Source organism: Phodopus roborovskii, unplaced genomic scaffold (assembly GCF_943737965.1).
Source record: "Phodopus roborovskii unplaced genomic scaffold, PHOROB, whole genome shotgun sequence".
Lineage (NCBI taxonomy): Eukaryota > Metazoa > Chordata > Mammalia > Rodentia > Cricetidae > Phodopus > Phodopus roborovskii.
The window spans coordinates 1,861,284-1,880,900 of record NW_026126648.1 but is presented as its reverse complement, the minus strand read 5'-3'; the positions used below and the strand labels follow the sequence as shown (position 1 = coordinate 1,880,900).

Sequence of the window (19,617 nt, the reverse complement as noted above, 5' to 3'; positions counted from 1 at the left end):
CATAGACAAGTGAGAGATTTTTTGATGGTTTTTCAGTAGGAAAAATAAGTTTTTTGTGTCAATCCACATGGTAGACTGTAAATTTGCATAGGCATCATATATACAGTGTATGATTTACTAATTTCAATGGCTCTTATCCATCGTTTGGCCACAGAATCGTCTGGATTCGAGTCATCGACCCCATTGTTGGGGATGGTGATGGGGGTAGACATTGTGTAGCCAGTGTTGCTTTACATGTAATGCACATAACCATTTTCTAGACTAGGACAAGTTCTTCATTTGTTTAATTGATGTGGCTCTGTACAGAGAGCAAAAGCTGCCTGTTGGTGGTGGCACATGCCTTTAAATCCCAGCCCTTGGGAAGCAGAGGCAGGCCAGTTTCTGAGGTTGAGGCCAGCCTGGTCTACAGAGCTAGTTCTAGGACAACCATAGTTACTTACATAGAGGGAACCCTGCGTGTGGGTGGGGTGGAGTGCATTCGGGGAGTAAGTTTTATCATAAATCTACAGTACGTTTCCTCTTTTAAAATTTCTGTACTTTTTAAAGCCCTTAAACCTTTGTCTAAAGCAGAGCCTGTGTCACGTACACTCTGGGGTGCTTTATTTAGCATTAGTTAGTGGGAGAAATCTCATCCAAGGAAAGCTGAAACCACTAAACTAATCTTAATTATCACTTCTGGTGAATTAATGTTTTAGGGGCGGAAGAATGGTTTATTTTCAGGAGTTTAGTAATGTTTGCATTGAGCTCTGATGCTGTGTACAAACAACAGAACCACTTAAAGCCCCTGACACAGGCTTCCTCTGACAAGTCAAGTTTTCCCCTTGAGCATGTTTATTATTTGTAAATCCATAATTTGCAAATAAGAATTGCATCTATTTCCAGACCTCTCCTATCAGCATTTTGATAGAGCTTAAGACTTTAGGGAGGTTTTCTACATCATGGTTTTGTGTTGGTTTTGGTTTTTTTAACCTACATAAATCTCTATTTTCCTTCTTTCAGATGCGTCTACATCCATACATTACGGTGTTTGGCTGAATTCCACTCTAATGCGATGCTCCATTTTGCACCATACTCTGTGATCACCTTGCTACCCTGACACCTGCTGGAGCCCGCCCTTGGCCGTGGGGTGTCAGCCAATCACTGTTTGTTCCACTTGTTGTACCCTTTGCTTTCAGGCCTCTTCTTCCCTATTTAAAGAAAATAAATAGTACGGAAGTAAGTTAACTTCCAAAGAGACAGTATTAATACAGCCACGCAATACTCACAGATGTCTACAGTTCTGTTCTCAAGGAGATGGCAAGCAACTGTTAACATTCGGTAGCAAAATCTTTAGTGAAAAAAAGACAACATATTTCGTAATAATAACGCTGAGACTTTGGCTTGGGGTGAAGAAAGGGAAACAGAGTTCCGTACATTTTTGTCTACAGTACACTACTGACTTCAAATAAAACCCTAAACTGACCTGTGTTTTGTGTCCTGTAATCAAAACTTCTTCTAGCTAGGCAGACAGTTCTTGCCCAATCTGTGTTGCAATTCTGAATGTCTCTACGTGTGTTTGTGTTTTGTTTTGTTTTCTTTTTTGTTGTTGTTGTTGTCATTCCCATGTGTTTGTGTTTTGTTTTTTTTCCCCCCACGTGAATATCAACAACTTCAAGCACTTCTATTAAATGTATGGTCTGTAACTTTTCTGTGTATATCACTGGGTTAAATTTTCCTTCATCTTGAAATAAGTGAGCAAAAAAACCTATGCAGTTTTCAAGAGTATTTTTTGTTGTTGATGATGAATTCATTAAGAATTTAAAAAAAAAAAATCAGCTTTACCAAAGTCACCACAGCCAAATCCAGAAGGAATTTATACTGTCCCAGTTTTGTGGAATACATTTGGAGGGAGGTTATATGTTTGGTGTAAGCTAATATAAACTCACGGTTCTAAGAATTGAGCAGGCTCCCTTGATTGAGGCCCTAGGTAGGTGGTTTTAGCCGTAGGACTGACAGTCTAGGCAAGTTGGCATTCTCTGGGCAACCCTTCTAGCTCCCTATGCTTGAATATCTGTGCATCCATTTGTTGTATTTTATGCTTACAAGGCGTACACAGTCTGGCTCCTTTATAATGCACTCACCGAACCCTCTGTCCCGCCCTATTCCAATTTTCTTCAAGTTCCAAAGAACTGGGTAAGAGTTCCACATTGCAAAGATTTGATTTGGTGTCATTTCATTCTGTTTCACTTCTGTGTGTCTGGAACACTGTCATTGTAATAACTCTTTAACCAATAATGAAGAATATTGGAACAACAGGGAAGTATGTCCTGGTAAGAATTGCTGTAGCCCGTGCAAATCCCTAATGAACACTTACGGGTTTTACGCCATTAGCTGTTTATCTGATTTTGCAAAAGGGCCATTTGCTGAAGTATCATTGAAACGACAGTGAAATTCCTGAGTAAAACTTAATTATCCTTTGCCTGTTTTGAAGAGAGGGCCCAGGAAAAGGGGCTAGAGAGGAACCCAGAGTCTGCCCTGCTTCTCACCCATGCTCATTTCTCCATGTCCCAGAGGAAAATCCACTTCAGTAGACTTAACATGTGGCTTATGTAACCAAGCATATAGGAGTTGGGGTGAGTAGTCGGGGTAGGGAGTGTCTACCAGTGACATTTATGACATTTATGAACACTTTACGTTAAGAAGAACCCTCAATGGCAGCATTTACAAACTCAAGCTGTGGCATGCTTTTGAAGAACAGAGGATTCAATATATCCGATTTCTACCAAAAAAAAAAAAAAAAAAAAAATAGCAAGTTATGAGATAGTACTTGGCTAGCATGTGTAAGTACTAGGTTCAATACCCAGTGTTCCATACTCTGCACGCATGCACGCACGCACACACATATTGGTGTACATATGTTTATAGATAATTGAAAAGCAGGAGTATGAGCAAATATTGCAAATGCAGTTTTTGTTTTATCGGGTTTGCAACCACAAGTGAATTTCTGTTTTTGGTTCCAAGGTAAAGCATGTGAGAGAGATTAGGAGTACAAGAAGGAGAATCATGCTTTCTCATACTCTGCACTGTTGAATGGGAAGCTGTAGTTGTTCACTGTTAACGATAAGAAAAAACTGAGTAGGACCACAGCAAAAACTTGCTCTCCTGACTCAGGGTTTCAGGTTCCATTCATCTGAATGAGACTGTGCAACCACAACCACAACATCTAGCTGCAGCTTTTTAGGACACCAAACCTGGGACATTGGTGACATTTTTGTTTGTTTTGTTTCTTTATTTTTCAGCGTGTGTGTATCCAGTGACCAAAGACTCCCCATTTTCACCCAGCATCATGGCCCCAAATATTATCAACCTGGGGGTACTTTTCCAGTCTTTGTTGTAATTACTGGAACTTAGTGTTAAATGGGTATCTGGACACTAATGGGGTTTAAAAAAAACAAAAGGTCACCTATGTATCTTAGTGTTTGGGTCTTTTGTTTTTAAATTATAAGACAGTAACTAGTTCTCTTTTAGAAAATATAAGAAGGACTACAGCCATGCTAGTGACTGTTTCATTTAATGTGTTCATTCATGTTATTAAAAGTTGTTTTTTTTTTTTTCTTTTCCTACATGTAATATTAGGGCCTGTCCAGGATATGGAGCACAGTAAGTGCCTGCCATTGTGAAATTAAAGTTATGATGGCAGTATCCAAAAAAGACAGTATTTGCTTCATGCCTTTTTGTTTTCACAACACTAGATACATGCTTGCTCATTTGCTCTTCAGAACACATTGGGAAAAATGAAAAGAAAGGAAACCTCATCATTTCTCAGACGAAGCTAATGAAGTAAACAGCCCCTTTCATGGAATGGCGGGACCCAGTTTCAGAACTTTAGAAAATTGATACAAAATATCTTATCAGGACTCAAGAATACTGAAAGCATCCCAGTAAAATTCATGTCCTTGTTTTGTTTAGTTATTAGATTTGTTGACAAAAGGTCTCACTGTGTAACCCAGGCAGGCTGGCTGGAGTCTGCCTCCTGGCATGCAGGGATTAAGGGTCTGTGCCTCCTTGCTCGTTAAAAATTGAGTCTTTACATAAAGTTTGAGATGTTAGGATTAAAATCTCCCTCCAAGATTTTGGAAAACATGAGAAGTCTGTGCGTTTTATTTTATGAAAATGTGTATTTCCATAATCCTACAATGCCATTTTTTCCCCAAAAGTCATTGTCATGAATTCAAAAGTTTTTAGTGAGTTACAACTGGAGGATCTAAGTATTCAGTGTCATATAAATACATAGCATTACATGTTATTAATACAATATTCAAACCCAACCTTTCAAAATTAATTTTACTTTTGAATTGGGCAAATGGCTCAAGACCTTTCTGTCCTTGCTTGACAAAGTGATTCCATAGTCTATCTCAGAGAACAAAGCAAAAAAGAAAAAAAAAAAAAAGGAAAAAATCTGTAATTTTGTATCAAACTTTCCTTTCATGTGTTATTTTTAAATCTGTTTCAATTTCTATTACCTCCTGGAAGGCTGTGACATGGAGATAAAGTAAGTAGATCAAGGCCTTTACTTTCCATGGTTAAGAATGCAGACATGCTACTGTGACCCTTTTTCCTAGTGCCAAGGGGCAGTCCTAACTGAAGGACACACTCATATGTGCTTGTTTTACAGAGGACTGGATTGTAGTTCAGACTCAGCCTTCAAATCTGTCCATATTGGCTCTGGACTGTGATAGGACCTCCAGAACACGCTCTCCACTACACTGTGAGTGCTTGCTTCTCTTCCTCTCCTGAGGGAGGGATGGCTTCTCAGAGATGCAAGCTCCCTGGTGTGTAGGCTGAAGTCTCAGTCTCCTCCACCAGACCAGTGTGGCATAGGTTTCAGTAGCAAATGGACAATTCTGTCCTCCTCACCTTCACTCTTGGTCATATTGTAAACACCAAACCCATTGATTAGGTGACTCAATGAAAATTCTTAAGAGCAAGGCGGACAGTGGCTACTTAAGATGTTTGTGACACATTTTGAGAGGTGGGTTGGTTTGGATTTTTTGTGTTTATTTTGTGTGTGTGTGTGTGTGTGTGTTTGTTTCTTTGTTAGTTTTTTTCTTTTTCTTTTGGTCAACTTGACACAATTTAGAATCATCTGGGAAAAAGAAATCTTAAACTGAGAAAAAGCCTCCATGGGATTAGCTTATAGGCAGGCAAGTCAGTGCGCTTTCTTGCTTAATGATGGGTGGGGGAGGGGCGCTCTACCCCTCGTGGACAGGGCCAACAGGAGGCAGCTGGTCCTAGGGTTGTTTTAGAAAGCAAGTTGAGACGGCTATGTAGAGAAAGTCAGTAAACAACATTCCTCCTAGATCTCTGTCTCAGTCCCTGCCGGGAGTTCATGTCTCAGCGTCACTTGGTGGTGAAATAAACCCTGTCCTTCCCCAAGTTGGTTTGCTCATAGTACTTAGCCAGAGTTAACAGAAAGCAATCAAGGGCAGATGGGCCCCAAGAACAATGCAAGCAAATGGGTCGGCAGTACTTCTTTGGAACTCCTTATCTGGGGCACAGATACATATATACTCCAAACACAGGCTGGTATCTGTCAACTTGTGTATTTCTACAGATATTCATATTCTGTGCCAACTCAGACACACAAAACTGTCTTTCCCACCTCATGGCATGCAGTCATTTAAAAAGGTGAAATGCCGGCATGTCTGGAAAGAGAAATAAGGGTGTATTGCATCTACAGAGAAAAAGACTGCTAGAAGTGTGGATACTGCATGAGATGAACTGGGCGGAGGGATAAAAAAAAAAAAAAAAAAAAAACACAGGAAAAAACGTTCAGTCCCACAACTCTCCTTGGACTTCGGAATGGCCTGAAGAGTTTCCCTTTTAAAATGCAAATGACCTCTGCTGGAGTTGGCCTGAGCTTCTAGCACACCTGGGTGTAAATTGCTTTAAGCAGATAACTAGGTCAGCACATCCCAAAGATCAATAGTCCTTAAGAAATGGAAATTTTGATTAGGGCCTCAGGGAAGGATGGTAACTTCCAGAGCCTGGGAGGGTAAGAACTCCCCTAAGTGTGCATCTAGAGGCCCTTCTCCAGGTGTGTGTGTGTGTGTGTGTGTGTGTGTGAGAGAGAGAGAGAGAGAGAGAGAGAGAGAGAGAGAGAGAGAGAGAGAGAAACCGGATGTTCTGATCAGAAAAAAGCAAACAGCTAAGGCTCTGGGTCCTGTCAGAGGAATGCCACTAAATCACTAAATGTCAGGGCTTGGTATGACGGCAAGGATAGAGTGTACTGGGAGTACCCTGTGCTTCCTCCCTTTGAGATCAGGTCTTTTGCGGCTGGTCTGACCTTCCTTTTCTCTCCACCGCATCCTGTGTAACTGCTCTATTCTAGGCCTTTTCTGCTTCACATTTTGGGGCAGAAGAGAAGAATCATGGAAGAGGTAGACGGTGGGGGGGGGGGGAAGCTTCCTGCAAGTCCACCACATTCTTCCCATCCTTATTATTCTGCTAGTAGAGCTAAACAGTTGCCACTTATTGGGGCGTTGGCTGTTATCATGCAGTTGTTTCTTATTCTGGTTTTAACCCGAGGAAGCTGAGATTTAAAGAGGATAACAACTTCTTCTTCTTCTTTTTTTTTTTTAGAAATTGGAAGGAACTTCAAAGGGTCTTCTTTTGACAAAAGTGTACAGGGCCCCAGCTGCCTCCCGTTCTGGAGTGGACTAGATACATTAAGATTTGAGAGACAGTAGAGGTGCAGTGTTTTGGTACAATAATTAAAATTAAGAGGAGACACGCACTTCTGGTAGAGTACTCTGGAGATTCTCTTAAATGGTAAATCTGCCTTGATTGAACCTCACTGTGGGTTTTTATATCGCACAGATATTACACATTAGGATTTACTTCTCTTTCCTAGCTCCTTGATTCTACTATATTATTTTGGTATCCTGGAAGCTTTATTTATCTGTCTATTTCATTATTAAGTTTGGAGGATGTAAAACCTAGGGCCTTTGGCATGTGTCCTTGACCATGGATTTTCAGCCTTGGAAATCCTCTGCACAGTTAAGTTTAGTTTCTTTCTCATAGAACCCTGCCTATAAAATTCTAGGTTAGAGCCTCTGAAATTCGAAGTTACTCTTAGAAGTTCAATCCTGGAAAAACAAGACATTTGAACTGGTTGAGACCCTGTGAAAAATCTGCCTCTAGCTCAGCCTTCCCTGATTGGCATGTCCACAGGAAATTCTTCTGTCATTTTACATGCTAATCTGTGTTTTGATCATTCAGGGTTTATGGGAGTCACAGGGAAATTTGGGGACTTTCCTATGCACCTTCACAAAGGGAGATACTGTTTCCAGCTACCTAGGAGCTTTTCTAGACCCTTCTGAAGATACCTTGACATGTTGGTGGACTTTGATTAGAGTCACAAAATGATTGAACAATATTTCTCTTTGTCAGTTTGATCCTCTGCTGGTCTGTTCCCACAGTTCCTTTTAAATTGGCACTAATCTAGTACTGGGAGACAGCTGAGTGTGGCCCTTACACATGCCAGTAGGTATGAGCAGCTGTCAGGGAGACAGATATAGTGTTATTGCCCTCTCCTTGGAAAGGGAAGAGGGGTGATGGTTTATGCTGTAAAACAGGTAGTTGAGAGAAGTCTCAGGCTAATTTGATTATATCCTTTGACAGCGATTTTTTTTTTCTTCATTCCATCACTTTTTTAAAACAGTCATTTCTTCTTGACTGCGACCTTGCTGGGAACTTTTCTTTCGCTCTATGTCCAGCATCGAAAATTAGCAGCTGCCATTTACCGAACTTTTCCCCTGTACCAACCACCGTGCCCAGTGCTGTTTCCAACTTTCTGGAGGATGGAGATGAGATTTGAGTACCCTGCTGCTGTGCCAGAACTAGGGGACAAGCCACACCCTCTCCCACCCTCTTCCTCCTCAGCGCCCTACAGAACTCACCCAGGACTTCTCCCTGGCTTCTGAAGGTCTGCATTTTAGCAGCGCTGGTAGAGTTCGGTTTGCAAAGGAACTTCTTTCAACTCTGCTGCTTTTCTCTAATCCTCGGTATCTGTTATGTATCCTCAGCAGTTGTCTATGTGCCTGAGTGTGTGCACATGTACGTATGTGTGTGTGTGTTCAAATAGCTAAGTGTGCATACAGAAACTGGAGGACAACCTCCCATTTCTTTTCTTCAGAACAGTATTCCCCTATTTATTTTGTCAAGGACCTCCCAGACATCTCCCTGTGTCTCTGAATCAATCACCAGTGCTGGGAATACAAGCCCTTCACCTTGGGACCTTTTTTTTTTTTTTTTTTTTTTTTTTTTTTAGCATTGGTTTTGGTGATTGAATTCAGTTCCTCCTCATGTTTTCAGGACACATGTTTTTCTGGCTGTACTATATTCCCAGGTCTCTCAGCAATTTTAATAATTCACGTGAGTCTTCCTCAGTCCCCCATAACAAAATAGCACAAACTAAACACGAGAAGTTAAGTTTTCTCATTCTCTGGAAACTTAGATGAGGTGCTGGCTTTCCCTTGGCTTGTAGGCAGCTGACTTCTCAACATATCCTCACATGGCTCTCCCACTGTGCATGGGCAATCAGGAAGTTCACTTTCTCCACCTCTTAGAAGGACACTATCAGGTGAGGATCATAACCTTAAGACCTCATTTGACCTTAAAACCCTGTCTGGAAGTACAGAGATGCCAGGGATTAGGACTTCTATAGGAGAATTTGGGAGTACAGAGTGTTGTCCATAGCAGAGTCCATTCTCGGTCGGTCAGCACTAGGAAACTGTACCATCAGCTTTCACATGTGTCACTCATCATGTATGGTGTTTACATTCAGAGGAACATATGCTTTCCACTTCTCTTGCCAAGATAAACTCCACATATGTTTTGCAATGATGAAAGATTAATGTACTTGCTTTATCTTTGTGAAGAGTGCATGATTCTATAATGCATATCCATGCACATACAATTATAAATACATTTTTTAGTTTCTTACATGTAACATTTCTTGCACATCATTTATGTTTCTACAGTTTTTCCTATTCAGGGAGATCTGGTTGAAACATCATTTTAGTTATTTTAATTTTGCTAACCAACAAGTTTATGTAAGTATACCAAGTAATGAAATGTGAGTTTTCAAAACAATGCACAAATGTAAATTACTTTTAATGGCAATATTAATACTTAGCCAACATCTACTTCTTAATCATTACAATACAAATGAAAAGCAAAATTAAATGTTCTTCTGTCAGCATTCCTAGGCAAGGAAACCAAACAGCTGAGTGCACTTTCCTAAAAATTACCTTTCTGAGCATCGAAGGCTGGTTTTACATTTGACCTCCAGCATTTAACAATGAGAAATGTAATATTCCTCTGTTCAGAGAAATGGAATTAAGTACTGCATGAACAGAAGTGTATTTACAAAGTTGCATTCAAATCTGCCTTGCAGTATATTTAACTATTGCATACAAAGACCAAAATTAGTTCCAGAGATAACATTTCAGATGCCAGGAATCAATAATGTTAATATCTGTTTCTTCCAAACAAATACATCAAGTGGTCAAAAACAATAAAATTTACTCACTTAAGCTTCTTGGCTTTTTAATGTTTTATTTTATAGCATGAAACACATGTTTATGTATATATGTGTGTACAATGCATATACCTGTATTTGAAGAGAAGCATATAATACCCATGCACCCACCAAAGCAATACAGTTAACATTTCAGAGAGCAAATGTTCACTGACGAACAGCTGCATTCCACTTACATTCCAGGTAGCATTGTATGCACTAGGCAAACAGAAATGACAGAAATGGACCCCCACCAAAAGAAAATGTCCTCCTCCACGGCATCATTGGAACACTATACATGTCATAATAGCTAAGCTTAGACTGCACAGAGCAACAACTTCTGCATATATGAAAGCATCAGTTCACAACAGCCATGAGGCTTCATTGACAGTTACCTTTGTATGGTAGACCTGGGAAGAGCTGGGTGGTAGAGTTAGTGACTTAGGTGATTAGCCAAGTGCAAAGCTGAAGTCAAGGCCAAGTTCCATGAAGCACAGGAAACCATTCTGCGTTATAGACTAGCTCTCTGAGAATGAAGCTGGGTCTGCTCGCTTCTCAGCAAGGCTTCGGTGATATTCTAACCTTGCAATTTTGATATCTTCTCTTATGTTGTTGAAGTTAGGCCAGTAAGTTCATTTTTTTAGGATAGTAGCACCTTAAACCTCAATCAAAGTCCAAATTATAGAAGATGGGAACTTATGCATTAGACAGTATATTCTCCTCTTCCTTTTCTTTTAGTTCACTCTTAAATTTTTCAAGGACACCCCAACACATGCTTTGGGTATTTTGATATTCTTCAATTCATTCTATACTCACAAACTTCAGCATATCGTTAGTGCAAGCAGGAGAAACAAACTCATTAATTTTCTGTGAAATGCCAGGTAGGAAATGCCTTTTAATAGAGAGTAAAATTTTGACAAAATTTTGTTAAGCAGCATTTTATAAGGATAAAAATATATATTTTACTCATGAATTTTTCTAAAGCATATTTGAAAGAAAGTAAAAAAAAAAGTGAATTACTTAAAAAAAAAGTTTTTTGGTACTTTATTCTTCTGTTCCTTAAATTAAGCATCATTTACTAAACCATAGCTCCCAATCTGCAGGGGATATATTCCAAACCCTCAGTGGATTACTGTACCATGCTGTATGAATACTATATCTGGTTCCATGCATACTTGCATGTTGGAATGTGAAATATTCCGGCCAACAAAAGAGTCCCATGTCAAAATTGTGGCCCTGTAGCAGTGATCACAAGTGATTTGCTCATGAGGAGTCTAACTTCAGCAATGGATAAATCCATTGTTGGATGCACACTCTGGTGGCCACATTGGGAAGTAGCCAGACCTAGGCAGTAGATTGAGGTGATTGAGGACATGTCCTGGATGACTGCCTTGTTTCCAGCTTCCTCCTTCCTCTTGCCTTTGCCTGTATCCTTGTATGAGATGCGGTGCTTGGTGCCATAGCATATACTTAGCCATAATATTCTGCCTCATAACTGGCCAAGATGCAGTGGAGCCTTGTGGCTATGATAAACGGTGGTTAGCATGAACAGTTACTATTGCAAAATGTAATTTACAGTTATATTTAGCAAGCTAAGCAACAATAAATGATGGTGATCTAAAAGGATTATAAGGATATACTGTAATGGAACATTAAAAACTAAACAAAGTATTACACTTGGAATTTTTATTATCTGATTGTTACTATGACTAATTGAATCTACAGCTGAGTTGTTATTGCTGATCTTTTTTTATAGTTTAAAAAATAACCAGGTTTTTAATTTAAAATTCAAGTCCATTTGTAGGAAATAGCTAAAATGCAAATGAAAAACACTGAAAACTATATCCTAGTGATTTTTTTGTCATGCAAACAATGCTGTTTTAACTTTTGGCATGCCTAGTTTTAAAAAAAAAACATATCAATGATACTTTCTGCTTTTGAATTTTTTTCTACTGCAAAGGTTTTCTAAAATATCCATGAAAAACATCTCTAGATCCTCTTGTATGGTCTTATCTACCTACAGCCAATCTGAACTTAGCTCAGTTTTTGTTAGAAGGATGAAAGTTTTTAAAATTATTTATTGTTTCTCTCTCTCTCTGTGTGTGTGTGTGTGTGTGTGTGTGTGTGTGTGCATGTGCTTGTATGATGTTTTGTACACTAGTGTAATCAGGAGCCTGTGAAGGGTAGATGCCTAATAGCTGGAGTTATAGAGGGTTATGAGCCACTATGTGCATGCTGGGAACTGAATCCAAGTTCCTTGAAGACCAACAAGCTCCTTTAACCATTAAGCTATCTCTGAAGCCTCCAGTTTACAATTTTTTAAGCGTTAAAATCAATGGACCAAGATTCTGAGGCTATTGTTTCCTCATTTTATTTTCTTCTCCTTAATAGGATGTGTCTTTGTTATTCTGTTGTTGTGAAGAGACACCATGACCAGGAGGCTTCCAAAATAAATCATTTTATTGGGGGCTTGCTTACTACTACAGGGGGTCGGTCATTACCATTCCAATGGGACCATGGCTGCAGGCAAACATGGTCCTGGAACACTATTTGAGGGCTCACATCCTGACCCTCAGTCAGGAGGCAGAAAGAGCAAGCGTGGGTCTGCTTTGGGCTATTGAAATGTTGAAGCCCAACCATAGTGACACACCTCCTCCAACACGGTCAAACCTCCTCTAACAACAAGGTCAAACCTCCACCAACAAGGCAACCTCTCCTAATCCCTTTCAAGCATTCCCAGTAACTGAAGGGCAAGTATTCAAATCTCTGAGGCTATGATGGCTATTCACCACAGGTGGCTAAAGGGTTTCCCTCATTGCCTCTGCTTCCTACTGATGTGAGTGAAGCACTATAAAGCGATAAGGGGTTCAGATAATTGCCAGAGAACACTTGAATTCTTAAGGAATTCCTGTTCCTTCTCTTCTGACTGCTTTTCAGGGATAGCCGACTTGGAAGCACTCAATACTACAACCATAGCAAGTATGGAAATCGGAAATACACTATGCCACCACTAAATCAGTAGAATACGAGCAAAGTAGGGTCTGGATCCTTTTTCTTTTCCCCCTGGAAGAGGAGAATTAGTTATGAATTCATAAGTTGCAATGAAGACATAGATATTCTTGATGGGGTAGAAGAATAGGAAAGGTTGAAGTCCTAATGTGCTTTGCATGCCCACATTGTGTGTTCATTTCTTCTATGTGCACTGTCTTTCAAGGTGCTTCTTGGGTGTGTGCAGATGTGGGGGGGGGGATTTGTTGTTTGTTTCTGGTGTTGTGTGTGTTAATTCAGACACATGGGAAGACTTGCCATTACCTAGTAAGAAATAAGGTGAACACCGATTTTTCATCTCGAACAGGCAACGGACGCATATGCTTATGGGTCCTTGAGAATTTAACTTCTTGGATTGTTCTCTTGTGAGAACAATTGTCAGCAAAGCACAAGGCTGGGCTTGTTGTCCGGTGGCAAAGAACATGACACTGCTCTACTTAGCCTCTGTTTAAAACTCTCATAGTTTGAGTTTAATTTTGAATGCATTCTGTAGTGTTGTTTGTCTTCTAACTTCCACAGGCTCCATGGAATGTGTGCTCACAAGTGTGTGCAAGCATGTGTACATGCATTGACTACTTACATGAAATAAGATAGTAAAAAAAAAAAATAAGGGATTGATCAGTTCCACATTTTAAGCAGACAGATACCACACAAAGAAAATGAGAATGATTTATGTGGAGCCCGGCAGAAGAAACCCAGAAGCAATTCTTGTCTTTAGATGTGCCGTGCAAACTCCTGGCACTTACCTTGTGTCCAGCTTCCCTGTTGATGGGGCACTGCTTTTAATCTCCTTTGGTTCATAAGGGCTGACAGTCTTGATAGGGGGACTGTCAAGTTAGTTTTGATGCAGTTTAATACAGAAGTAAATTATTTAGCAATGCTGTTTTACACATAGGAAATATAGAAATTGAGAATATTTTTGTTTTGTTGAGACAAGGTTTCTTTGTATAGATTTGGAGCCTGTTCTGGAACTCACTCTCTAGACCAGGCTGGCCTTGAACGTGCATCTGCTTGCCTCTGCCTCCTGAGTGCTGGGATTAAAGGCCTGTGCCACCACTGCCTGAGGAAACTAAGAAGTGTCTCACATTCAAAGTCACCTTGCAATGTGTCTTTGTTTTAGTGAGCCCAGTCCTCATTGGGAGACAGATGCAGGGTTTCTGAAATTCATTGGAGTTTTTAATCTCTGATGTTCAGCAAATCGCTCAACTTTTCTTTATCTTCTTTACCCCTTTGTTCATCAACGAACAGTGTATCTTGTTCATAACCGAACATTTTATGTGAGATATGAGAAATTGTACAAGTCCAGCTGTAAAAACTGCAGGTACTATTGAAAATTATTCCTGTTACATTTTATACGAAGCTTTTTTTTTTTTTTTTTTGATAAAGAGAGAGGGAAATTAAAAATGAAGCAAGGATTCCAAGTCCAAGCATTTCCTAGAAAAATTAGTTTTATAAAAAAAGACTATCAGTTACCTAAAATAGCGGAGTTGTCACCTTCCATTGCTGACAGTCAATTGTGGAGGTGAATTATTTTATCACTCAGGGAAATCGCTGAAATGTCTTGTGGAAGAAAGGAGGCAAATGCGCTTCAGGACTAGTGTGCAAAGTCTCAATTTACAAAAAGAAAAAAAAAAGATATCAAGGATCATCTTGCTCAGGGTTAAAAAATGTTTGGTTTACTTCTTTTTCATCATGTAAGCTCGTTTCTTGCTGTGTCTTTTTATTGAATAATTGAAAAAAATGGATGAGGGAGGGCGATAGGCCGTGAAAAGGAGAGGCACTCAGGGAATAGCAATAGGGAGTTGTTCCTTTCTGTGATTGCCATCATCTCCTCCTTGTGATTGAAAAGGTCGGGCTGGGGGGCGGGGGAGGGGGGAATAAAACGTCAGCCATGAGGAAGAAGCTCCAGAAGGAACTCAGAGCCTCTTCACCCTGCCAACCCAACCTCCCCCACCCCCCCAACCCAGTCTTTCAGACTAAAACACACACACACACACACACACACACACACACACACACACACCACCACCACCACCACCACCACCACCACCACCACCACAAATGCCACTTTCACCGGCTCAAGCTACTTTGTTTTTTTTTTTTTTTGTTTTTTTTTTTTGAATAATCACTATTTATATTTGCAAAACTAATTTAAAAAAAAAACAAGAGTCTGTTTACTGATCACTGACATTTCGGGGAAATAATGGAAATTCTGGAAACTGCTTTGAGGGAACCTTTGACTAAATCTCTCCCTCAGGCTGTGGAGGGTTAGGGTGCCAGGGTGAAGGAAGGCGTTGGCAAGTTGGAAGCTTGCTCCTCTGCTGTCTTCCTGGGAGACACTGGGCTGTGGGCAAGCTTTGCCTCCCTTGCTGGCCTCTCTCTCCTGCAGCAGCCAGTTGGAGGCCATCTGAGAAGGCGTGCTTCTCAATCCCAGTGGCGCCCTGTCAGCTCCTATACTAGTTTGGCCTTCCTTTGCTTCCTTCTCAAGGCTGCCAAGGGACTCAGGGGTCAGGAAGAAGCAGCCAAGAGATAGGCCCGTCTTCAACACTGGCTGTCTCCTCAGCGTCATTACCCAAGCTACACTGAGAGAATATGGATTAGTGAATATAGATCTTCTCTTTACCAGAGAACTCCCAATGTTTCTTGATCATGTAGCTGGAAATCAGTAAAGCAGAGATAGAGCTCAATTTATCTGGGTCATGTTCCTGTTAACTTTTCGAATTCTAAGTGAGGAGGACCTTAAACAACATTCTCATGGCATTTCCAAATGTGTTGTTAAAGTTATTCACCTGTGTCATTCGGCGTCCCATTCCTGGTGCCCACTTTTACCAGGAATCTAATGCAGAAACCGATAGTCTCGCAGGGCAGCTGTCTTGCACGTCCCATACGGGAATAATACTGCAGTATGAATGAGGTTATAATGGGGACCATACACACCCCCAGGGAAAGGCTTAACAATTCCGGGGAAGGTTGATGCTTGACAAGAAAATAGTAACAGAGCTTTGATTTCTTCCTCCTTTGTAGTCCTTGCATCAATATCGCAACCCTGGCTGTGGGGCATCAACCGCTCTCACTTGAGCTGAATTAAAATGTGTTTTCTGCACACCCTCCTGTGCAATTCAACAGTTTTTGTTCTTCCAGACTTCTAATGGGTTTCCTCCTTGGCTGTCAGTGTTTAGGTGCAGTTGATGAGTAATTCAGCTTCACTCTATTTTAGTCCGTCTGTGACTTGCGACCAAAACAGAGCATGTTCTCACGGTAAGTCTTAGCTCTCAACTCCTGACTCCGGCTTAGCTTTTGATGTCAAAACACCTTCAGATGAGAACTATTACTGTCGCTGCAGAGGTAGAGAATAAGGCAGTCTACGTTTTGAGATGACTTCCTGTGCCGGACTTACGCAGATGCGTGCAACAATGGCAGCATTACCGGCATGGGGACCACTTCCCACGCCAGTCTCCTTGGGGAATATACCAATCCATCTGACACGGGTTACTTTCTCCTAAAAGTAGTCATGCAATCTCATATTTTAAAGCCTCGCATTGTTTTAAAAAGTGTGATGATTGTAGGAAGTGCTCTGTCTTTGGGATGCCTGTAGAAAAGTCATAAGGATTACTTTTTAAACAATTTCTTCTTCTTTCCAGGTGCTTTTCATTTTCCACGAGTGCTTTCTTTTCTTTTCTTTTTTTTTTTTTTTTGAGCTGAGCACCTATCATGTGTTCTATTAACACCGTTACTTGTTATCAACTGGCTTTTAGATAATCCTGGTTAAGTGACAGGTTGATGACAGCTCTTAAGATATTGACTCTCCAAGTTATATTTCTGTTCCCAGAGGGTGCTAGAAAAGCAGAGAGCCTCTGTGTGACACTTTTTATGAAGGAACTCAGAAAACACATGAGGAGTGCAAGGGATAGTACTTCAAGGTCAGGAAACCCTGGCTAAATTTTCTTCTATTCTTCTTATCCCCTTGATTCAGACTGTTAACATATAATTGACAATAAACCCCTAGGTCATAGTCCAGATGGAAATTAGGCCTTCTTTATACAGTATTGATGCCACTATCAACTTTCTCAGGGCTGTTGCTACATCTGTGTGTGAATGGCATGGTGTATGTATTATGTATCTGTAAACATGCAAGTGTGTATATAACACACACACACACACACACTCACACACGTCCCAAGGACCAAAATAACAGTGCTAAGGGAATTAAAAAAAAAAAAACCCACAAACCTCTCTCTTCCAGGAAATAATGCAGGTCAATAGCTCTGGCCTAGATAATAGCAAAAAAGAGAACACAAAATTTCATTACTACCTCTCCTAAAAAAGGATTAAAAAGAAGCAACAGAAAGAACAGCAGTTTAAAATGGCCCTTGTCAAGCCTCAGGACAAAAACGGTGAGTGCAGATTCCCCCCAAAGAGTTCCTCTTATTTAACAAATGACTAGGTTCATTTCCAGCGAGGGTCACTTTGGGTGCAAAACCCTGCAAGATGGAGTGTGCTCAGAGGAGCCAGTGTCTGAAAGCAGAGTCTCAGTGTGGTCTGCCTCAGTGGCAACTCTCCTGTCGTATTTCTGCTTCCTGCGATTTTGTCCTGTGAGCATCTCCCATCTCCCTGAGGCCTTATTTTCACCAACTATCCCTGAGCTTTGTCCTGTTTACTTTCTGGGAAACCTTGCAGAATCTTCTTATTCTTGCAGGGCAGTGGTTTGGGCTATTACGTTGACTGGGACATACTGCGGGTAGAATTATACTGGTATACGTTACTCGTGGCTGTTTGCAGGAATTTAGATTTGACTTGATGAGAAGAGAACACCTCTAATGATGCTTATTTCAAATATCTGCCTTATGAAAAAGCACTTTCTCATTCATTCATTTTTCCCCTTATCCCCCCCCCCCCACACTTTCTTTTGCACTTTTGTATTATGTAGTCTGGTAAACCATAGATATGCGGCAAGTTCAATGACCTGAGTCGCTTATGTCACTGGGCCATTCACATGCCTAGTACAACGATGAATGCGGTTAATTACTTAAAGAGGTTATATGATGCGCCTTAATATTTTAAAAATTTCATTGAAATTTAAGATTGTTTGCTATCACGACACTCATATTTCATTTTAAGACACTGGCAGTTTGCGACACTAAACTGTCTTAACGTCCTGTATGCAGAAGGCATTGAGCTGAATCTGAGGAACGGGGACACCTTGGACACAATTAGGAGACTAAATCACTTCCTGCGTGTGGTTGGCTAGTGTCACTAACCACCAGTCCTCCAGCGTTTTCCAGCATTGCAGTACTCTTCTGTCATATCCCCAGGGTCTCCCCATCAGATTAGAATGATAATAGCGAGTTAAAAAAAAAAAAAAAACACACACCTTCTTTCATACAGCTTGGATTGTTAATGTTAGCAGTGGGTTTCACATGGTTAGGGTCACTGTGTTTGGCAGGGCTTTATTTCTTCTTGGTGGGTAGCGAAAATATACGTACATGCACACGTACATTTTTAGTTTTTTGCTTTTTAGAACCTGCTTGCATTCTCTGGTTCTTGGCAGAATTCATATTCAGCCGCGTCTTTTCTCATCTTCCCCACATCATCCCCCCTTGGCCCTCATGGCATTATTGTTACCCCTCACTTATATAGTGATTGGAAATTTCAAGTTCTCCCGCGCTCTTTCTGTTCATACGTTTTAATGCGTGCACCTAGTTTGTGACTGTGGACTTTTGTGTGGGGGGTTAGGAGGTGTGCTCATGTGCAGATGCTCTCAGAGACAGAGGAGAGACTAGGATTCCACCACAGCTACGGTTACAGGCAGTTGTGAGCTATCCAATGAATGCTGGGAACTGAGCTCTGGTCCTCTGTTTAAAATGCATTTTTAATGGCTGAGTCATATCTCCAATCTTCCGCCTAAAACCCTAATGTCTCTTTCCTCTGGGAGGCATATACATAGATTCTCTGGGCTATGAAAGAAACATCTTGGAGATCCATCTCTCTACCTACTTTAGGTCTAATAGGTAAACTCTGAAGATTGAATCACCTCACTTTGTAAACCACAGGTATCATTTTTAGTCTTCAAAAACAACAATTCCAGGCTGCATATCAGAATGGAAAAGGCAAGATGATCAAATATTGTTCTTGTATGATGAAAAGTTTATTTTCATATAGAAAACTTTAACCTATGAATTGGTTGCCAATTTACTGACTTTCCTTTGTTACAGGATCACAAGTCTGAGGAATTTTATTATTTCTTAGATGTCAAGTATGAACTGTCTACAAATTCTAGGGTGGTTGTTTGGTGTGATCTGGCTGAACTCCATTCAGAGACAGGAAAGGGAGAGGCTAACCTTGAAGTAGATTAGGCCTTATTCTATCTCTCTGGCTTCTTTGTCCAAATCTTCCAGGTGAGCTGAACAAGATGCTTTTGGCAGGATGTTGTAGATGGTAGACAGTATGGTAGACACCTGAATGAGAACTTATCAAGAACAGTGTCTTCACTCCTTAGGATGGCACACGACCATGACATCGCTGTAACAAACTGCATGGTGGACATTTTCAGGGCCGTTTTTTGAAGGCGGCGTGAAACAATGATAACTGGCACAAGTAAAATTCCTCCCTTTTACCTCCCATGGTTATGATGTGCTATCATAGGAAGCCGCGATGATTGTTTTTGGAATAACACTATCAGCTGGAGAATGGTCTCATTGTTCATTGCACAAGACCATTCAGGAATAGTTTGTTTAGATGCATTATGCTTATTTGCCTGTATATGGGTTTTGGTCTGGAGATAATGAATCCAAGACACTGTCATTCTCAAGAATAACCACTCTCCATCCCTGGCATACAAGCACTAACATTAATTTGTTTCTTAGTACAGGGTAGCAGTTTGTGAACCCTTTCTTGGAGGATCAAATTTCACTAGGCTTGTGTTTTTTACTCATCATGGAGGTGGGTGAAGGAAAAGTCAGTCTTTGGAACTCTGAAATGCATTAAGCTTCTCACTTGGTTTAACACAA

At 40.6% G+C, this 19,617-nt stretch overlaps 1 protein-coding gene across 10 annotated transcripts in view; it reads left to right on the top strand.

Annotated features, from left to right (window-relative positions):
* Pcdh7 (protocadherin 7) overlaps positions 1 to 19,617 on the top strand; it is a 407,806-nt gene that overhangs the window by 7,926 nt on the left and 380,263 nt on the right. The window contains exon 2 of one of the 10 annotated variants that reach the window (XM_051174106.1): positions 1,000 to 1,335. The exons of the other annotated variants lie outside the window; for them this stretch is intronic. Coding sequence (XP_051030063.1) covers positions 1,000 to 1,035 — 36 coding nt within the window. The 3' untranslated portion in view covers positions 1,036 to 1,335. Of the gene's footprint in view, positions 1 to 999; positions 1,336 to 19,617 lie in introns of those variants that run through there. 10 annotated transcript variants of the gene reach the window in all.